Here is a 21,415-nt window from a genome sequence, read left to right on the forward strand (position 1 = left end):
TAATAGCTGTGAGGTTGCTGTCATTTTAATGTTAATATTTTTTATCTTCTTTTTCTTAGATAAATCACTTTAACATTTCAGATAATAAGGGCTCGGTGATGATGAACTTCTTTAACTTGACCGTATCTGGGAAGCACTGTATCTGCCCTTCCATTGTAAATGAAAGATTTGCTGGATAGAGCAATCTTGGGATCTAGGTCCTTGCCTTTCATGACTTGGAATACTTCTTTCCATCCTTTTCTTGCCTATAAGGTTTCTTTTGAGAAATCAGCTGATAGTCTAATGGGAACTCCTGTGTAGGTAACTGTCTCCTTTTCTCTTGCTGCTTCTAGGATTCTCTCCTTACCTTTAATCTTGGCTAATGTAGTTATGATGTGCCTTGGTGTGTTCCTCCTTGGGTCCAACTTCTTTAGGACTCTCTGAGCTTCCTGGACTTCCTGGCAGTCTATTTCCTTTGCCCGATTGTGGAAGTTCTCCTTCATTATTTGTTCAAGTAAGTTTTCAATTTGTTGGTCTTCTTCGCTCCTGGTACCCCTATGATTTGGATGTTGGAGCATTTAAAAATGTTCTGGAGGTTCCTAAGCCTCTCCTCATTTTTTCGAATTCTTGTTTTTTCGTTCTTTTCTGATTGGATGTTTCTTTCTTCCTTCTGGTCCACACCATTGATTTGAGCCCCAGTTTCCTTCTCATCACTATTGGTTCCCTGTACATTTTCCTTTATTTCACTTATCATAGCCTTCATTTTTTTCATCTAATTTGCAACCAAATTCAACCAGTTTTGTTAGCATCCTGATTACCAGGGTTTTGAACTCTGCATCTGATAGGCTGGCTATCTCCTTGTTACTTAGTTCCTTTTCTGGAGTTTTGATCTGTTCTTTCATTTGGCCCATTTTTTTTTGTCTTGGCTCATATATTGATATTATCTGCAGCCAGCTTCTTATTTATCAATATTATGCTTTTGAAATTCATATATGCTGATGTATATGGAACACAGGTCATTCATTTTCAGAATTGTTTAGTATTCCATTATGTAAATATATCCCAATTTAGGCTTCTGGTCAAGAGGGAGGTGTAGGTAGACATGCTTCACCTCCTTGTACAACCATAAGAAGGATCACAACTAACCTCAAACAAAAAACACCCAGAACTGCCAGAAAATCAAACTGTGTGGAAGTCTGACAACCAAGGATTTAAAGAAGTCATATTCATCCAGATGGGTAGGAGGGGCAGAGAAGGGGAGCTGGGGCAGAGAGGAAGCAGTGTTGTGGCAGTGAAGGGGCGGTGGTGGTGGCTGGTAGAATGGGTGGTCCCACATTCGTGTGTGGTGGATAAATATCAGGAGGGACACATTGGCAGCAAGCCATCCCAGCCCCAGGCTAGACTGTGGGCCAGGGTTGCAGTGCCAGGAAAATAAAGCCTCATAAACTTCTGGCTGTAAAAACTAGTGGGGGTTAAGTTTGCAAAAGAAACTGCTGGTCTCTTGGGAGAGTCTATTTAAAGGGACAGTATAGCCCTAGAATGTATGCAAATCCACCTACTCTTGGAACCACCATTGAGGCAGCAGCTAGAAGGGTGCCAGTTGCATGTGGGAAGGGGGTGAAGTGACCAGAAACAGGATGAGTGCCAAGCAAGCCTTTAGCAGCCAGACAGCAGCATTGTCTCTTCTCCAATGTCTCCCTCACATACAGAGCCACAAAGTAGTGAAGGAGGTTGCCCCACCTCGGGGAATACTTAAGGCTTTGACCCATATAACTTACCAGGTGCACTAAGACAGAGAATCAAAGCAGCTCTGCCTAATGTATAGAAACAAACACAGGGAGGCTGCCAAATTGAAGAGACAAAGAAATATGGCCCAAATTAAAGAACAGGACAAAATCCCAGAAAAAGAACTAAGCAAAAACAGAGATAGGCAACCTATCAAATGCAGAGTTCTAAGCTATGGTGATAAGGATGCTTAGAGAACTCACTGAGTATGGCAAAAACATAAGGGAAGAAATGAAATAAATTGAACATAAAGTGTATATACACTAAGTGATATAAAGAAAAATCCACAGGGATCCAAGAGTGAAGGGAAGGAAGTCAGGGTTTAAATCAATGATTTGGAACACAAGGAAGAAATAAAGATTCAACCAGTACAGAAAGAAGAAATGAGAATTCAAAAAAACAAAAGCCAAAAAATGAGAAGACTATAAGAAGATTCTGGGACATCTCCAAATGTGCCAACATCCAAATCATAGGTGTCCCAGAAGGAGAATAGAAAAAGCAAGAAATTGAAAGCTTATTTGAATAAAACAATGAAAGAAAACTTCCCTGATTTGGCCAAGGAAATAGGGATACAAATCCAGGAAGCACAGAGAGTCCCAAACAAGATGGACCCAAAGAGGATCACACCCAGACACATCATAATTAAAATGCCAAAGTTAAAGATAAAGAGATAATCTTGAAAGCAGCAAGAGAAAAGCAGAGACTTACCCTCATGGGTGTTCCCATAAGAATATCAGCTGATTTATCAAAAGAAACTTTCTGGGCTAGAAGAGACTGGCAAGAAGTATTCAAAGTGATGAAAAGCAAGGACCTACATCCAAGAGTGCTCTATCCAGCAAAGCTTTGATTTAGAATGGAAGGGCAGATATAGTGCTTCTCAGACAAGGTAAAAGTAAAGGAGTTCATCATCACCAAGCCCTTATTATATGAAATGTTAAAGGGAATTATTTAAGAAAAAGAAGATCAGAACTATGAACATTAAAATGACAACCAACTCACAGCTATTAACAACTGAATCTAGAAAACAATAACGAAAAACAAAATCAGACTAAGCAAACAACTAGAACAGGAACAGAATCATAAATATGGAGATTATAGGGAAGGTTATCAGCTGGGAGGGGGAAAGGAAAGAGTAGAGAAAATGGTACAGGGATTAAGAAACATAATCGGGAAGCTATGAAACAGACAGGGGGATGTTATAAATAGTACAAGAAATGGAGAAGCCAAAGAACTTTCATGCATGACCCATGGACATGAACTTGGGGAATACTTAAGGGGGATGGGGATTGCTGGAGGGAACCGGCATATTGGTTGAAGGTAGGCAAAGGGAGAAAAATTGAGACAACTGTAATGGCATAATCAATAAAATATCATTAAAAATATATATATATCCTGATGTGGACACTGGCTTTCAGTGTCTGTGTCATTACGGATGAAATGAAACATTCACATGCACTACTGAGTCCTGTGGAGGAAAAGGGACAGCATGGCTTTTCTCTCACAGGGAGCAAAAGCCTCGGCCCTTTCTGTGACCGGCCTTTATTGGGTTTCTCAGCACACTACATGATGGTCCTCATTTACGATGCACAGGTTCACTTTAGGTGGTTATCTTTTACAGAAAACAAAGGAGAGGATGCTGGTAATCACATCACAGAAGAAGGATATTTGCAAATGTAAGGGGAAAATTGGTTGAACTGGTTACACTGGTCCTTGGAAGGTTGAGCATGGTTTTTAGGAAGTTACTTTGCAGTAAACATTTGCCACAAATCCGGGTGAGGGAGTTTTTAGCAAAAAGCAAGACTCAAAGCGGCCTAGGTACATAGCAGGCCTGATCCCCCATGGGAGAACCTATCTGTGGGTGTGGGTCCTGTGCGTCTTCCAGTGGGAGCTGGGCCCACGCCATGCAGAACAGTTTCCTGCAATATCCCAATTTAGTTCTTTTTCCTCTGTTGACAAACATTTCTGTAGTTTCTCTTTTGCTGATCTGAACACATAGTCCATGTCTCCTAAAGGGCTTGTGTGAGAGCTCAGAACATGCCTGGGAGCAGAATTGCTGGCTTATAAATTGCTCAGAGTCAACATTACTAGATAATGTTGTTTCCAACTATTTTCTTAAGTCTTGGTGTTGAGGTTATGTCTGCCTCACAAACTGAATAGGGAAATTTTACCCCTTTTTACTTTTTAGAAATTATTGGGCTTTTTAATGTTTGATAGAGTTTGTCTATAAAACCACCCTTGTTTTAAACTGCTTATTTATATCACTACCATCATCACTGCATTATTACTATTATATTTTAGTGGTTATAGAGCTATTTGGGTTTTTAATATTTTTAATAAGTCTTAGGTTTATATTTTTCTAGAAATATATGCACATCACCTTAAGTTTTCAAATTTATTGAATTTTGGTAACATTTTCTTACTATGCTTAAAAAACTTCAGCAGGAAATGTGTGTATTCAAGGCTATGAACTAATTCACAAAATCACTAGGAAGGGTCAACAGCTTTGTTCTGAAAATGAGCAGAGATAGGGAGAGGCTGGTAATGGGAGACATTCATCCCCCTCCATTTCCTCTCTTTTTTCCAGGACTGCAATCACTCAGATGTCGGGCCATATTATTTCTGAAAGTCCTGCTATGAAGATCCTGAATTCGTCCTCTATTTGTCTTTTTTCCCCTCATAATTTCTGTTTCTTTGCCTCTTTGTTTTCTTGTTTGCAAAAGGATTTAATCAATTTTATCCTGCAACTCTTCTACTACATTTTTTATTTTTTGCTCTATTTTCTTTATAAGTTTTACATGTCTAAAAATATTACAAATGAAAACTTTAAAAATAAATTTAAAAATTTTCACCAGTTCCGATGGGCATTTTTCAATTCTCTGCAGTTCTGTGTGAAGACATTTTATTAGGTAATCCAGGATTAGAATTGCTCTATCTTTCTGATGGCTTGCACCTTTTACTAATCTTTATTTCTGGTAATATTTACTTTCTTTAATACTTGTCTTGGCTGATATTAATAAAGCCGCACCTTTGTTTTTTGATTGGTATTCACCTTGTATATATAATATATTTTTCCTCATTTTAGTGTCAACCTTTTTGTGACTTTATGTTCTAGATCTGTTTTTTGAAAATACCCTAAAGCCCAATTTAAATTCAACTCCTCTCTGGTATTTTTTGTCTTTTACAAGGGTTTGGTGGTACATTAATTTCTGAAATATTGCAGATATTATGGTTATAGTGTAACTATTGTGTTCATTTAGCCAAATGACTCAAAGGATTGCTAATATTTTATTTTCAGTATTTTAGAAGCACAAAGATACACGCTAAAACTTGTTAATCTTTTATTTAACTTAGTAAGGAAGGCAAAAGAGCTGATTGAGAACATTTGAGAAATACAGGCTTATGTAGTCAGTCGGGAAAGGAATGTGAAATAACATTGCCAAGTTAGATACCAGACGGGCTAACTTTCTGCAGGGTGATCATCATGCCATTTCGGGTTAGCTTCTCTGCCAGGCTATGAAGTCCCCCAAACTTTTCTCTTTCAAACTTTGGTGGCCGTGAGTTTTCTGCACTTTTCTAGGTTGAGGGTTGTCAAATGAAGATTCTGTACCAGTGCAGTAACCTACCCCAAGTGTCAGATGAGGTCAAGTAGGCTTATTAGAAAACATTCTAGGGTGATAGTAATTTAAAAAAAAGCAAGCAGTTAACATTTTACCAGTGGGACAATACATAGTGCTGTGGTCTGATTTCTCTCTTTCCTGACCTAGCATCTCTCCTTTCCCTGGTTGCTGAGGTGCCTGCACCTGCCAGGGATGGAGGGGCAGGAGACTCAGAGAGGGTGGGCAGAGCGGAGAAGGGAGATCCTATAGGTCTTATGTGCTTGGTGCCCTCCCTCATGAGAGAGCACCTAGCTCTCTGGTCCTGGTGACTGACACTATTTATAGAGTAGTTTTCTGAGTTCTCCACTATGGTGAGTGGCCCTCCCCTTGGCCCCTTGGCCCATCCTCATCCTGCACCCTGCCTTACACTCTTCCTCCAGCTGTGCTTCTGTGAAGGTCTCTTTGCTTTGAGATAATTGTTGTGGAAAGAATGTAGTCCCATACCAGTTCTCTCCCACATATGGTCAAGGAGAAATGCTCCAACAAGTCAGGGTGGTGGCAGCAGAATGTATCAATGTCAGAGCACCAATGAGCTCCCGCTTCTGCTCCTGAGACTGGGAGCCGGCTTTCGTCAGTGGTAAGTCTGCAGTTCAAGCACAAGGAATAAGAAATAAGCCTTCTTACGTTACTACACTGCTGAGATCTTAGTGTTAACTTGTTACAACAGCATTGCCTATGTTATATTAACAAATTCAGGCAAAAAGGGGAGGCAGAGATAAAGAACAGGAAAGTACAATGTGTGTGAAGCAGGCAACAGGATGGGATGCTCCTCCTCTCTGTGGACTCACTGATTACTATACACTAAAATTAGGAATAATCTTAGAAAATGACATCCACAGCCTCATCTATATTGAAAAATTATTCTTCAATGTAGCTTTAAGACTAAATAAAAAATAAAAATGGACACCTCTGTGTATCAAAGTATTATGCAGATGAAAAGTTTTGGTTTTAAATGCATTTAGTAGAAAATAAAAAAGACTGTAGTTGTCTTAGCTTTAAAGAAATTGTAGCCCTGGCTGGTGTAGCTCAGTGGATTGAGCGCGGGCCTGCGAACCAGACAATCGCGGTTCGATTCCCAGTCAGGGCAAATGCCTGGGTTGCAGGCCGTTTCCCTGCAGGCCAGATCCCTGCACGCACGAAAGGCAACCATACATTGATGTTTCTCTCCCTCTCTCCTTCCCTTCCCCTCTAAAGATAAATAAATAAAATCTTATTAAAAAAAAGAAATTGTAAAAAAAAGGAACAATAAAATAAATAAAGAAGAGATAGAAGAAATAATTAATATAGGGAAAAACAAAAATTGATGACATAGGAAACGCAGGAATAAATTAAATCGATCAGTTTAAACTGAACTAACTGATCAACCAAACTGATTCTTGAAAAAGACCAAAAACGAAAACAAATCTTAAAAAAAACTTAAGCTAAGGGGAAAAAAAGGAAAACCAACAGAGAAATAATAACATTAGGAACCTAGCTATAGACAAGATTTTTAAAAACAGAAGAGAAGGCCTGGCTGATTTAGCTCGTTGGTTGCCTCGTGTCCCATAAACCAGAAGGTGTGGGTCTGATCCCCAGTCAGGGCACATAGGAGGCAACTGACTGAGGTTTGTCTGTCACTTTGATGCTTCTCTCTCTCTCCCTCTCTCGCTCTCTCTTTCCCTCCCTCTCTTTCTAAAAGCAATAAAAAAGTGTTCTTGGATAAGGATTTAAAAGAGAGAGAGAAGGAAGAAAATATTATTTAAACCTTTGTATCAATAAATTAAAAATTTAAATGAAAGAAATGATTTTCTTCCTATGAAAATGTAATCAAAGTTGACTCAAGAGGAAGCAGAAAAACACCAAGAGACAAGGACTCAAAGAAGAAATGGGAATCCAAGTATTAGAATCCAAGTTAAAATTAGCAAATGGAAGTTTTAAAAAGAAGTAATTTAGAAAAAAGAATGATGATATTCTGAAACTGATAAATGTTATCTTGCAGAAATACTGGAAATATTGTGCTTCGTATTGAGAAATTTGTTCTCAGTGTAGTAGGAAACAGACAGCAATGTTTGTTTAACATTGTTCAGGAGGTATTAGTCAACATAAGAGCAAAGTATCAAAATATTGTAAAGGAAGGGATGAATTATACTTTGTAGAGTATATTATTGTCCATGATAAAAAGCCAAATATTGATGAACAAGTTATTAGAATGCATAATTTTTACCTAGGAAGCCGGGTAGAGTTTCTAATTACAAATAATAATAAATTAAAATATATAGAAAAAAGGCCCTGGCTGGGTAGCTCAGTTGCTTAGAACATCCTCTCAATATGCCAAGGTTGCAGGTTTGATCCCTGGTCAAAGCACCAATGAATGCATAAATACGTGAAATAACAAATCGATGTCTCTCTCTCTCTCTCCTTTCTACTCTCTAAAATCAATTTAAAATATATAGAAAAAAACTAATATACTATTTGAGGGTTTCAATATGACAGGTTCTATGCCATAAACTTTTAAATACAATTTCTAATTTAATCTCAGAACAAGCATATAAAGTAGGTCTATTGATGCCCTTGTTTTGCAAACGAGGAAACCAAAGGACCAGGTTGTGCACGGAGGTGCAAGTGAGGAAAACAGGAATTGAATCTAGGTATTTAATTCTAGACCTTCTTGTTCTTTCTATAGTAATTTAATTCACAAAACCAACAAGTAAACTTCAGATTATTGGACTCAAGGGCAACTACACGTCCCCCATGTCCCTATTCTTCCTTCCATTGGCACAGAGTTACAGCTGATAAGTGGTTGCCCTGCCAGGAAGTTTCCCAGACTCCTTTACATCTGAGTGGGGCCATGCGACTAATTGTGCTAATGAAATCAAGCAGAAATAATGTGCGCCCCTTCTTGGCCAAGGTGGCAAAGGCAGGGCATCTTCTCTACCCTCTTGGAACTGTTGCACCGGCTGGCTGTCAATGCCCAGGGCAGTCTTCAACTCAGTGCTGCGTGGTAAATGAAGCCTTTCCTAGCTGTGGACTATTTGCAATAGAGTCTGTTATATAAGACAAAAAACCTAAACTTTGTTGTATTAAGCTACTGAAATTTGGAGTTACTTGTTACAGCAGCTAACATTATCTTAACTAATGCAAATTAACAAGAAATGTTCAAAATTTAAGTGAAGAAACTTCTAAAAGTGTTTAGAAGAAATATGAAGTCTGAATAAATGGAGCTCATAGTTACAGCTGAGATGGCTGATCAATGCCAAGGAGTAACCTCCCTCCTGAGTACCTCTGATTCCAATATAATGCTCTTTAAAAAGATACAATTTCACCTGGAAAATTACACTAAGAAGATAAAACAAAAATGTTCTGAAAGAGCCAAATAAATGGGGATTTCCTCTATTGGACAGCAGACACCAAAGCTTATTATAAGATTATGATCAGATTGTAAGGGGCAGTGGTATATAAATTAACAAATCGGTCAATGAAACAGAACAGGCAGAATGGAAACAGACCCATGTACCACTGAAACTTTTGCCTATGACTAAGTTAGCATTTTAAATCAGGAAAGAAAGGACAAATAGAAAAATATTCTTGAGACAATTAGCTACCCATTTTGGAAAAAATAATGTTAGATGATTTCAACCTCACCTTTTTTCAAAAATAAACAACAACAATAACAACAACAAAACAAACTACAGAGAGTTACAAGGAAATCTATTTATATTCTTGGAGTTAGGGAAAATCCTAAAGAAAAATTTTTTAAAACTTAAGGAAAATATTCACAAACTTGATGACATTAAAATTAATATATCATGTAAGCTAATGTTGCAGAACAGACCCAAGGGAGGTGTACGATATACTATTACCAAAAGGACCCTGACTAGGTTTGCTATTCCTGCCACCAGAGGAAAGATGTCTCTCAATGCCAGAGATTTGTGAAAAGGAAAGAAAATATTTATTTAAGACTATACAGATTTAGAGTATTAACACAATGTCTTCATTAAAAATATTAAGTCCTTTAGGATACCCACAGATGCACAGGGTCCTTCCTTCTCCCTCTGCTCTAGTCCTGGGTACCGTATCTCAGGAAAAAGCAGAAGTCCAGGATTCAGACTCTCAGCACCATCAGCTGTGTCACCACTATGATCTCCAGTTAATTTAAAGCCATGTGGCACCTTCTCATGACCCACCAGCAAGAGTCCTTTCACCCCTTTTCTTCCAGGCAAAGTCTTTCCTACTTCCTAAGCCCTGTGGCAAAAGAAAGCATCCCAAAGCCACATGGTCCTCACTCTCATCAAAGCTGCAGAGTCTCCACTCTGCCAAAGCCGTGCGGTTCTCGCCTCATATGGCTGCTGAGTCTGGGTTTAAATCCTCGTGCCAATCTTCCTCTGCAGCCCCATTTCCAACTCCTCCAATCAGTTACACCTGCCAGTATTCCTGTATTCTTCCAGCTTCACTGGGCTGCCATCATAAGTCTGAGGTAAGATTGGTGTGGAGCCAATCTTCTCCAAGCTCTCCCAGGGGGCGCTCGGAGAGCCTGTAACCGGGGGGAGCTGCCTCCCACTTACATCTTGGGTGGAAGTCACTCCCATCCCCCTGGCTCGAAGCATGGCCACAGCTATTAACATGTCTATGAAACCAGTTAAAGGTTATAGATATGTTAAATGAGCATGCCAGAGGTTAGCTGCAAAGCTGTGGTTGTACAAAATAGCTCTGCATGGTCCTTCTCCTTGTATTTCTTCCCCCAACTCAAACCTGCAGTGGGGGAGAGGCGAGGACATCCTGTATATTTTTCTAACATTTCCTGGACATCTTGAGTTCTGGACCCCACTCCAAATCCCTATTTGGGACCCCCTCTTGGCTGTGCCCTGTTACAACAAGACACCATAAACAAAGGAGAAAATGCTATGTACATAGTAGGCAAAAATTAATATGCAGAACATATAAAAAACTCCTACAAATTTATAAAAAAATGACAAATAGTAATGGACAAAAGGTACACACTGATGTTTCACCCATAAATATACAAAAAGGTACTCAGCTCCACTGTTGATTGGAAAATGCAAATTAAAACAAGAAAGGAATATAATTTATTGACCATTAGGTTGGAAAAAGTTGAAAAGTTTACTAGTATAAAATATTGCTCAGAGAGTGAGGAAAAGCTGTAATTGTATATTTTTTAAGATTTTATTTATTTATCTTTAGAGGGGAAGGGAAGGAGAGAGGGAGAGAAACATCAATGTATGGTTGCCTTTTGTGTGTCCCCTGCTGGGAACTGGCCTGCAGGGAAACGGCCTGCAACCCAGGCATGTGCCCTGACTGGGAATCGAACCGCGATCGTGTGGTTCGCAGGCCTGCACTCAATCCACTGAGCTACACCAGCCAGGGCTGTAATTGTATTTTTAATGGTACAGTTTTAAGGGAGGGTGTTTGGGCAATACTGTTAAAATTTAAGAGACATATACCCTTTGACACAGCAATTCTGCTGCTTGTCTATCTACTCTAGGGATCAATTTGCATATACAAAGGGCTATTTAAGTTTTTTTGTCATAGCAGTATTGGTAATGAGAGAACTTGACAACTTAAATGCCCACCAAAAAGTGGCATATGAACACCCTGGAGCAATAAGAAGAGTCAAGGGGCTCAACGTGGACGGATGTAGAAATGGGTACCATACTTAGCAATAAGATACAACGTTAAGTCAAAAAGACAATACTCACAATGCTATTTGGAAAGCATGGAAAGAAAGAAAACCCACAAAGGGAACATTTGTTTCTGTGTGTATTTATGTGATACGTGTATGTATGTAGATGCCGAGTTGTAGTCAGGAAGTCGGAGCACCAAACTGAAGACCGTGAGAGCCTGTGGCTAGTGAGGGTGTGGACTGGTGGCATCCGGGACACCTTTCACAATGAGAGTACATTTGTGTGTTTAATGGTATAATTTAATAAATTAAATCAGAGAACATGTAAATGCTGAGGCTTCAACCCCAGAGATTTTTAATTGGAAGGTTTGGTAGGAATAGGTGTTTTTTGACATCTTTTTGGGTGATTTTGAGAACACTGGCTTGAAGATCGAATGACTGGTTTTTGTAGATCCTATGTTACAGTCTTTCATTTGGCATCTTCTTTGCTTTCTAAAATACATAATCCTTTATGAAGATACTGGCATAGTGCTTGCTTTGGCAGTGTGCTATGTATACTAAAACTGGAGTGACACAGAGAAGTGAACATGGGCCCCGTGCAAGGCGACATGCAGATTCACAAAATGTTCCATATATTCGTTAACATGGAAGATTTTCTGTCATGTGTAATCTACCACAATTAAAGCAGTATAAATCATTTCATTAAAGCCATAGAGAAAGATTTTTTTATTAACTGGACCCTTTGTCATGAACTCAAATGTCATCAGTCTCTGTTTACATGAACATCGGTTTTCCCTCTTCTCTTCAGGAAAAGCTGTCATTTTCTTCATGAGCAGCATTTGTAGGTGTGATGCCCAGCACGTCCCCTGTGCCATGTCAATGAGTACCACTTCCGCACTGTGTCACTCGGCCCCCATGGGTCTCGGTTGTATATATTCCAAAGAGAATGCCTTGCTGATCTCATGGAAGCATCCACCCACCCTGCACTTCCTTATTCCACTGTCTGTCCTGTTGGGAGCCAGAGAAGAGTGAGAAAGGGCTCTGGTCCATGACCGTGGCTGTGTAAAGTGAACCACAAGAAGAATGTCCATGTGAATAGAAAGGAGCTCAAAAGTTGCTGTAGAAGTATGTTTTTTTATTAAGGAGTGCTGCCCTGGAGCCTGACACATGAATTATGTAATGCCCTCCAAATTCTGATTTCCAGCACACAGCCCACCCAGGAGGTTCAGATGAGACGGCATTCAGAAGGTGGGAATCTGCACAAAAGGAAAGGTGAAATAGTTCCTGGCACATCATAAACACACACATGAACTACTATGGCTATGTCACATTTAGCCTGACCCGGTGTGGCTTATAAACCAGAAACTTTTGCCTTGTTCTGCACATTTAAACCCAGGAGAAGCAAGCACATCCCCTTGCAACCAGTGGGTGATATTCCAGTTCACCCTTAAATCAAGTCTTCCTGTCTACTGATAGGCTTTGTCTTTTTTGGTTTTCCCACCCCCAGCTAGCAAGACAAGGGCTCAACGTTGTTCTGATCAGCAGGACACTGGAAAAACTACAAACTCTTGCTGTGGAGATTGGTGAGTGACCCCGAGGAATAAGGAAGGTGTTGGTGGAGCCCACTGGTCAGGTCTGCCCCTGGTCTGCCTGTTGATGCACCCTCAGCATCCCTTCATCTGCTCTCTTAGCCCGAGTTGCTGGTGCTTCTGTGGGAGCTCAGTTTACAAAGTTAAGGGCAGACTAGTAAGTGGGGGCCTCAGTTTACCAGTGGGTCTTTGGGCTCGATGAAGCAGGATCAGACTCATGCACAGGTAGGTCTGCTCTCCTCATCTCTAGGTCCGGTGTGTTCATCTCCAGAATCGGACCTCCTTGTCCAGAGGCCCAAGCTTCCTGGCTACATCTGCCACTCCCTTCAAAAGCAGATCCGTGTTTCCCTATGTTTGTGCTCTGCTTCAGGCAGGAGGGGGAGGGGCGATGCTTAGTGGTGCTTGTCAGGTTTTTAAAAAGATTTGATCCAGGGATGCTCTGTATGTCTGTGAAGGTTGCACACTGTACAGTGTTGTCCTAGGGGGCAGCATTTATGTTCCAAAGCTTATTGTTATGATCCTCTCTGAAGCATTCTGAGTTAATAGTGATCATAATATGCCTTTTTGGCTATTTGTATTTTAATGATTAATTATTTAGTAATTAATAAACTCCTTAAGTTAAAGGAACAGTCTTCAATTACACAAAGACTCGTGAAGACCACAGAGGCCGTCTGGAGGCCCAGCTGAGCCATTGTACCACAAGGCTCCGTGCCGTCGGACCAATGATTTCTGCTTTTGTTTTATGTCTGGATATCAGAAGTGACTTTGACCAGGATAGGGACATTCTTCACTGTTCCTCTCACAATGTTAAAATGTGCTTTTTATCATCCTCTTCAAAAGCAAGTGGTGTCTTTAGTCTGAAAGCACTCCCCCACCCCGAAATTATGCCTCAAGATCACTTGCCCCGGAAACACTGGGTCTGAATCCCTGAGCTGGCAGTAGCTGGTGAAATCCGTCTGTTGCTTTCTGATCTGCCCGAAGGCTCCTGCCTGAGGCAAGTCCGGGGGAAGGACCCAATGAGCCCTGGCTGGGTGGGAACAGGGTCTGTGTGCCCTGGGACAAGGCAGACAGCGTCTCCCAGCCTAGTTTTCTCCTCTAAAAAGGGGGGATAATACTTACTTTACCAGGCTGTAGAGAGGATTAAAGTCTATTGTGTAGGTAAATGCTTTATGAATTCTAAAGTGTTGGACAAATACAGAGTGTTGCTGTCTCTGTGGAGGGGACCTGCACCACATAGGCAGTGTCACTGTTTGCGGTCACAGCTCTTAGTCTAGGGGTTTCAAAGCTGAGCGTGCAACAAGAGTCACCTGCATTGTGTGTGCGAAGGGATTCTTGGGCCCACTCCCAGGTTTGTCGGGTCCCGTAGGTCTGGGGTGGAGCCTGAGATTTTGTATTTCTAGCAAGTAGCTGGTGAGGCCCATGCTGAGAATCACTGCATTAAATTGCAATGTATATACTTGTTACTGTAGTAACTATTAGACTCACAGAGAAACCACCATCCACAAATCTTTTAGCCCATCCCAGCGTTTATCCAGGGCCATTTCTTGTTTCTTACGGGGAGATGGGCTTGTGCCCTTCCCTGTCTGCCCAGGTTGTGCGGGAGCACCAGGGGAACTCCACCGGCAGAAGCGGACTTGGGCTCCCGTTCATTAAAGAGTAACTTGTTTCTAATGCAGAGTGGACCACAGGGAGTAGTGTGAAAATGATACAAGCCGATTTTACCAAGGACGACATCTATGACTATATTAAAGAAGAACTTAAAGGCTTAGAAATTGGGATTTTAGGTAAGTGGATTGCAGAGCTTGTAATACATCAGTGAAATAATTATCGTAGTGACATTTGATTATTCCAGAGTGGCTTAAACTTAACTCATAACTGTATTTTAAGCTGTAGCATTAAATGAATATTAAATCTCAATTCTTCAAAAGGCATTACTGGATTAATAGATTTATATATAGCTTTAGCATGCATCAGATTTACACATGTCTACCTACCCAACCATATTTCCTAATATTGAAATGAATTTTCTTTCACTGAACTGATATTGACACTCAACAGGAAGAGGGATTCTCAGAAACGGGGGCCTGAAGGAGCCCATTTAGCAAACACTGTGTGGTTGACCCATGAAAGTGGCAAGACAGTGTGATTATTTGAGTCTTGACTACCTTATTCAGGAAACAAGATAATATTTTTTTCTGGGCTGATTTATAAATGAGCTACTTTGTAACTACATACACAATACAGTGTTTGTATTATTCATAGAAGGAAGATTTGATTTTCGAACTTCCTGCTGAATTTTAAAAATATGCCCCGGCTGCTGTGGCTCAGTTGGTTAGGCATCATCCCACAAAGCAAAAGGTCACGGGTTCAATTCCCAGTCAGGGAATGTGCCTGGGTTGCAGGCTTGGTACGTGGTAGGGTGCATGTGAGAGGCAACCAATCCATGTTTCTCTCTCTCACTTCAACGTTCTTCTCTCTCTCCTTCTCCCTACCTTCCCCTCTCTATAAATAAATAAGTGAAATCTTAAAAACATAATTACTGCTTCTTTTTACTAATAAAAGTGTTAGACATCATTGCAGAAGAACTGGAAAGAGTAGAGAAGCACACAAAAGAATGATAAATTTCTTAAAATCCTGACAGCCTGAGATAGCGTTTTGGTGCATATCCTTCCAGATACATAGTTTCATATATTTACATGCGTTTTACATATTTACACATATTTTCAAAACGGGATTTAATTTACAGTTTTGTAGCATTTTCAAAACGGTACAGCACAGACCTTTCCTGCGCCTCTCAGACTCCAGGCGGCGGTCGCTGGGACAGACTCTGCCGGGCGCCCCAGCCCAGGCTGCGGCAGGGGCGCGCGGGGGCTTCCTTTGTCAGAGCACAGCGGTTCCCTCACTTCCTCTCTGTCGCCAAATCAGGCTGCAGTGGACGACCTCCTATAGGAATGTTTTTGTGCATTATTTCTTTAGAAACACTTTCCAAGAGAAGAATTTCTGGTTGAATGTGATTATTTTTAATGCTTTCAGTAAACATTTGCCAGTGGCTCTTCTGACGTCTTTTTGCTTTACCTCTCCCTGGCAGTCAACAACGTTGGAATGCTTCCAAGCCTTCTCCCGACGCGTTTCCTGAACACACCAGGCGAAATCCAGGTATATCTGAGCTTTCTGGGGACAGTGTCCTCTCATCAGGTACTGGGCTCCAAGGCTGGGTCATCGCCAGGGCCTGGAAAGGGTGTCTGGAAAATTTTGAATTCCAGGTGGATACCTGGAGGTTTCCCTTTCCTTTCATCTTAGTGCTTGACAGACAGGCAAGGGTACCACTGTTCACGGCCATCTCTAGGGAAAGGTCGTCTCTAGGGGAAGGTCGTCTCCGCGCTTCTCTGCACACTGAAACTTACCTGCCCACTGTCTCAGTCTTTTGGGGGCCCTGTGCTCTGCCTTATAAGGGATCATCCTTATAAGGATGACCTTATAAATTTGTAAACTATAAAAATTTACAGTTGTGTATGCAAGTGGGAGGCCAGCTTTGTTTTTTAAATTGTCGTCCTAGGTAATAACATTTGTTCAATTTTCAGTGTGCGGGAAGTCAATGGCACAAACTCCGTGGTTGGGGGTATTGTAAGTCCAGCAAGCTTGGCTCTGAACCGTGGCCACCCTTGTTGGTCATGAGTAAATTTGTTATGCATTTAGCAGTCCTTGAAGGTCCTATTTGTTAGGTCTTCCCCAGGCCCTGACCTTTGATGTCGTGGGGTCATGCCAGTTTGGAGCAGGCTGTCCTGTTTCTGCAGGTATTCCTGTGTTCCTGTGGAAGCCCCGAGTCTACTGAATGGGATTAGAATGCCAGGCTGTTTGGACGTCATTGTACATCCTCGCCGAGCCCTGCTTCACCATTCCTCTAGCCCTGCGGTCCTTGCTTCTGGCGCAAATGTGCGTCTCTTCATTAAGCGGATTCCATTCTTGCTTCTCTTTATTTATGTCTGTATTTGTGTTTGTTTCCGTGTCTGTGTCCCTTTACCTCTCTGTCTTGGGCAGTTCTAGTAGTTTCTTTATCTGGCCTCTGTAGCCCAGAATCTCTACCTAGAACTATACAATCATTTGCCTTTCTGGTCTCTATGTTGTTGCCTTCTAGACTCACACATGCTAACCTCTCTCCCTGCAGCTAGAAATTAACTGTCTCCCTTTGAAAAACTGAGTCCGTATTCCTCTTTAAATTTTTGAGGATACTCAACTTCTATTCAAGGTCACACTTCACAGAAGCGCACAGCATGGATGTCAGATGTGCCCCAGTTCTAGGGCACACTTGCTGAACTTCAGTTAGGAGCCTGAAATGAGTGAGCAAGCAAGGACAGCTCACACACATGCGTGTGCCCACTTTATGGTTCTTTAGCACTGACTGCATCTCAAGAGAACTGAAATGATCTGGCTGATTTGTGGTTATGATTATTTATTACAGAGCCTCATCCATTGTAACATCACCTCAGTAGTAAAGGTATGTGGTCCATGTATGTGCTGAATGCATAAAAGTAGCAGCTGTTAGAACGTGGCAACTCGGGGTAATAGGCCGCTTCCTTGTAGGAGAAGAAATCTCTGAAATTGAACTGCACTTTATTGAGAGGTAACACAGTGGCCTTTTAATGTCTTACTCTGTTTTCATCAAGTACAATGGTGAGTTCATTCTCTCTAGTGTTTAATGCCTATTTCTGCATTGTTTTGTCACATATCAGAGCATATTAGACCTGATGATGCTGAAACTGATTCTGGATTCCGAGCTGACTTTTAAAAAAATATTCAGTACTATCCTCTGATTTTATTCTTATAAACAGAGGAAAACTCACTCTGTTTGGAAAAAAGACAGAGGGCGTGGTGTGGATTTTATGGACTCTTGTTGTTTGATAAATACACAAAAAAACAAAACCCCACCCAAACCAGAATTGTCTTTTGGAGGACAGGACCTTTGCAGTAAGGCTTTCTCCACTAGGTGAGTGTTCTAGGAACTCATCCGTGTCAGTGAACCAGCTGGCGTTGTTGTGAGAGGCTGCATTCTTCTTCAGTGAATTTTTTTAAAAGACTCTTTCGATGCCTGTTTCGTGATAGACCATTTACGAGTCCTCACTGTGCTTGGGTGTTCAGCAGTGTTTAATCAAAAATGGCATGACACCCATGCCCCACCCTCCCTATTTACCTGATCTTGCCCCAGGTGACTTTTTTAGTTTGTTAGTTTCCCTGATGAAAAAGGTCCTCAAAGGGAAACATTTTGCCAAAATGGAAAAGGTGAAACAAAAAAAGGCATCAAAATGGACAAATTCAAAAACTGTTTTGAACAGTAGAAAAAGTGTCTCAATAGGTGCATTGCATCAAATGGAGAGTGCTTTGAATGTGACCGAAGTTTAGACATGTAAGAATAAATACACAATTTTTTATAAATAAATTCTGGGGGCGGGGTTGGGTCCTCTCCTTGTGTTTGTTGACCTGAAGTTCACATGCATGTATATTTCTGACCCCAGCTCAGCTACTAGTTAGTTGGACAGTGCTGGGATGCATTTAACTTCCTTAAATTTCAGATTCTTCATCTGCATTAAAAGTGTTGGGCTAAGCCCTGGCCAATGGAGCTCAGTTGATTAGAATGCCATCCTGTAAACTGGAAGGTGATGGGCTCAATTCCGGGTCAGGGCACACAGCCAGGTTTTGGGTTAAGTCCCTGGTCAGGGTGCACAGGTGAGGCAACTGATCAATATTTCTTTCTCACATCAATGTTTCTTTCCCTCCTTTTCCCTCTCTCTAAAATCAATAAGCCTGTTCTCAGGTGAGGATTATAAAAAAAAGGACTGGACTAAGTGTTGTGTCTGGTGCCATTCAGTGTAAGAATTTATAGATATGACTAGTGCAAGGCTGTCCTATACTGTGCCCTTGATTGAATTAAAAAATCACCCTTTTGGGGCAGTTCGGGAAAGGGGCTACTTAAGAATGGACACGACTCACTGCTTGGTGAGTAGATGGTACTTTTGTGTGAACACAATGTTTTCCTTTCCTCTGAATGGCGAGAGCCCTCTAAATGGCTTGTGAGTGAACCCTGGGCTTTCAGCCCCCAGCCCACCCCTGGGCACCCGGCTCAGCACATGGAAGTATCAACCGCATGTGGCAGCCCTTGTGACCTTTCCATTAGGCCAGTGGACCCGCAGCAGTGAATCAGGCGTGATCCCCGATTTCATGCATCGAGATCGTAGCTGGGCAGCAGCAGGAGGCTCAGTCTCATCTTGGAAGCAGGGACTGGCTGTGGAGGGCTGCCTTCCCAGAGGGACGTCAGTTGCTCTCAACCTAAGAGAGGGGGTGGATGCTGAGAAGACCAAAAAAAAAAAAAAAAAAAGAAAAGAAAAGATTGTTCTCCAGGGGAGTGAGTTGGGCTGAGAATTTTTTTCTTTTCTTTCTTTTTTACCATTGGTTGTTTTTCTGTAAGCACACTGGTGTTTTATAGTTTCCCGCTCAGTTTTTATTAATATACACATTCTTTTTTGCTGAGCAATCAATGGCTTTTTCAAACTCCCAGTTGATATAATTGTAAGTTTTATATGCCCAACTGTTGGCAGACTTACCACTAAAATCTTTCATATTATTTTACATGTTGATCTTTCAGTTTTGGTTCATTTGATCACAGGGCTTCCCAAATGTATTTGATAACCTTTGACTCCTATAGCAGATAAATTTGATTTGTTAAAACATAGTTTACATATTGCTAGACACCAATTTCCCTAAAAACAGAGAAAACACATTGCAGGTTAGGTTGTAAGTACACCATCCCCAGTTGCTTGTGCTGGTTGGAGACAGGACACAAATCTCTTAATTATTCCAGAGGAGCCGTCTGGAAACAGTAGAGATCTCTGTCAAGGGCAGAGATGAGAGATGAGTTTGAGGGCAAAGGAAGGTGAGATCAGAAACTAAGTACTGGGAGCTTTGAGACAGAGACACACAGAGCCTGGCGTTCCCTCTCTAATTGGCATTTCCTGCCCAATGAGCTAGAGAATTTGTGTGGGAGACTCTGAGGATGTGCTCCGTGGACACTCGCCGTGAAGCTGGAAAAGCCCAGGAACGGTGGTGACACAACCTGGCCCTTATCCTTCCCTCACCTCCCTTAAAATCCAGGACTTCAGGAGGCAGTCCCGTGGGCTCTAGGGAGCCCCCTCCCACCACTCCCACCCCCCCCTGCCCCCCACTGACCCAGCCCAGTGGAAATATCGCTCCAGGGGCCCCTGCAGTTGGGCCTAAGGGGCTGGCCTGTGAGGCAGGAGCAGTGGCAGGGCTCCCAGACGACATGGAGAAATAGGCAAAACTTGTCTTCTGGTCCCCATCTTTTTTATTTCTCCGCCTCTTGGCATCCATTTGGTTCCTCTGTGTCTCAAACCTGCTCCCCAGACAGGGCCCAAGTCCACTCAAGTGCACTTTCGAGAACATTTAGACACACAGTTGCCTCCTCCTCAATTCTTAAAATGTGGGCCTTATAATTACGACATGCAAAGCTCTTTTCCCGGGACATTTAAGCCCCAGAAGTGGTAGAGAAGACCTCTTTGAGGTCAGAAGGTTGGGAGGGGGAAGGGACTTCTTAATGTTCCTGTAATTCCGAGAGACAGATAAAAAGACAAGTTCTGTTTAGGGAGGTATTTCACAGACCACCTGCAGGTTGCTTATGTGGCTGCTGCTGAATTGACAGATGTCCTTCTCCACCTCATCCTGTGAACTTGAGATGCTTATGGACCCTTCTGTGGTCTCCCGAGGGTCTCCTAGTCCTAACTCACGGCCAAGGTTTATGCTGGCCAGCCTACTTTTCCCTCTCTCCCAAAGTAAAGAGTATCTGGGGACCTCAGTGTTGGCCTCATGGCTAGAAGCCAATTGCCATAATTTGTCACTGCCCTCATTTTGCAGGAAGACTTTAGCTTTATGGAGGAGAAACCAGAGGCCTCTGAGCAGTTTGCCATTTGTCTGGCTGCCTCTGTGGGTTCCAGCCAGGCTCTGGTGTTGCCAGAACGACCTCCAACAAGTGTCGGCAGAGTTTCAAGCCCATCTGAGATTGAGCAGTTGTCCGGCTTCCTCCCACACCCACTTCCCCAAGTCACGCTGCCCACTGCCGTTTACTTACTTTGTCCAGGCTTAACTCTGACCTTCTCTTGTAGATGACACAGCTGGTTCTGAAACACATGGAATCAAGGTAAGGCCTTTCTTTGAAAAGGAGTAGAGTGGCAAGGTCTCCCAGGTCTGGCAGTCAGACTTGCAGATTGGGGGGATGGAGTTCATCTGGCTGCTACTTTAACAAATGATAAAACTATGATGAAAGGACATGGAGATTACAGAAGAAAAAAAAAACACATTCTGAGCCAGGCCAGCTTTGCAAACAGATAAGCATATTGGAAGGTCAAATATAACATATACTGGAGGGAAGAGAACAGCAGATTCAGCACACATTGTATTAAAAAAATTAACTTATGCTGAGCATGAAAGAAACTTCAGAAGTTGGCCTGAGACCATGACCATCTCTTTGTTATTATGAATTTCAGCTCTTGTCAGAATGAATATTCCAATTTAGTGGTAAAAATCACCACCCTATCAGTGCCTCCATTTATTCTATGTTTTTATCACCCTATTACAACACCCATTTGGGAGCTGTTTTTTTCTTTTTCAGATGGTATTTATTAAAAGCAAATGGTCGGTAGTTTTATCTTCCCTAGAGGAAGAAAGGGCTTGGCTCTGGATTCTAAAGTGCAGTTTCTTGGTTTTTCTGAATTGAACCCATCTCA

The 21,415-nt window shown here is 41.8% G+C and overlaps 1 protein-coding gene and 1 long non-coding RNA gene across 2 annotated transcripts in view; one reads left to right on the forward strand and one right to left on the reverse strand.

Moving 5' to 3' along the window:
* The window catches only part of HSD17B3 (hydroxysteroid 17-beta dehydrogenase 3), a 44,673-nt gene that overhangs the window by 14,335 nt on the left and 8,923 nt on the right, over nucleotides 1–21,415 (forward strand). Inside the window, exons 3-7 of the mRNA XM_037143306.2 lie at nucleotides 12,545–12,620; nucleotides 14,303–14,410; nucleotides 15,715–15,782; nucleotides 17,086–17,121; nucleotides 20,795–20,829. Coding sequence (XP_036999201.2) covers nucleotides 12,545–12,620; nucleotides 14,303–14,410; nucleotides 15,715–15,782; nucleotides 17,086–17,121; nucleotides 20,795–20,829 — 323 coding nt within the window. The remainder of the gene's footprint in view (nucleotides 1–12,544; nucleotides 12,621–14,302; nucleotides 14,411–15,714; nucleotides 15,783–17,085; nucleotides 17,122–20,794; nucleotides 20,830–21,415) is intronic.
* On the reverse strand, nucleotides 17,656–20,909 carry LOC128626037 (uncharacterized). The gene is made up of 3 exons (XR_008389926.1): nucleotides 20,761–20,909; nucleotides 19,223–19,317; nucleotides 17,656–18,966 (listed from the first exon to the last, which is right to left on the reverse strand). It is a non-coding gene; the product is annotated as an uncharacterized LOC128626037 (long non-coding RNA).

The sequence above is a fragment of the Artibeus jamaicensis genome, unplaced genomic scaffold, assembly GCF_021234435.1.
Source record: "Artibeus jamaicensis isolate MK-2021 breed Jamaican fruit bat unplaced genomic scaffold, CSHL_Jam_final scaffold_1964, whole genome shotgun sequence".
In the NCBI taxonomy this organism is placed as follows: Eukaryota; Metazoa; Chordata; class Mammalia; order Chiroptera; family Phyllostomidae; genus Artibeus; species Artibeus jamaicensis.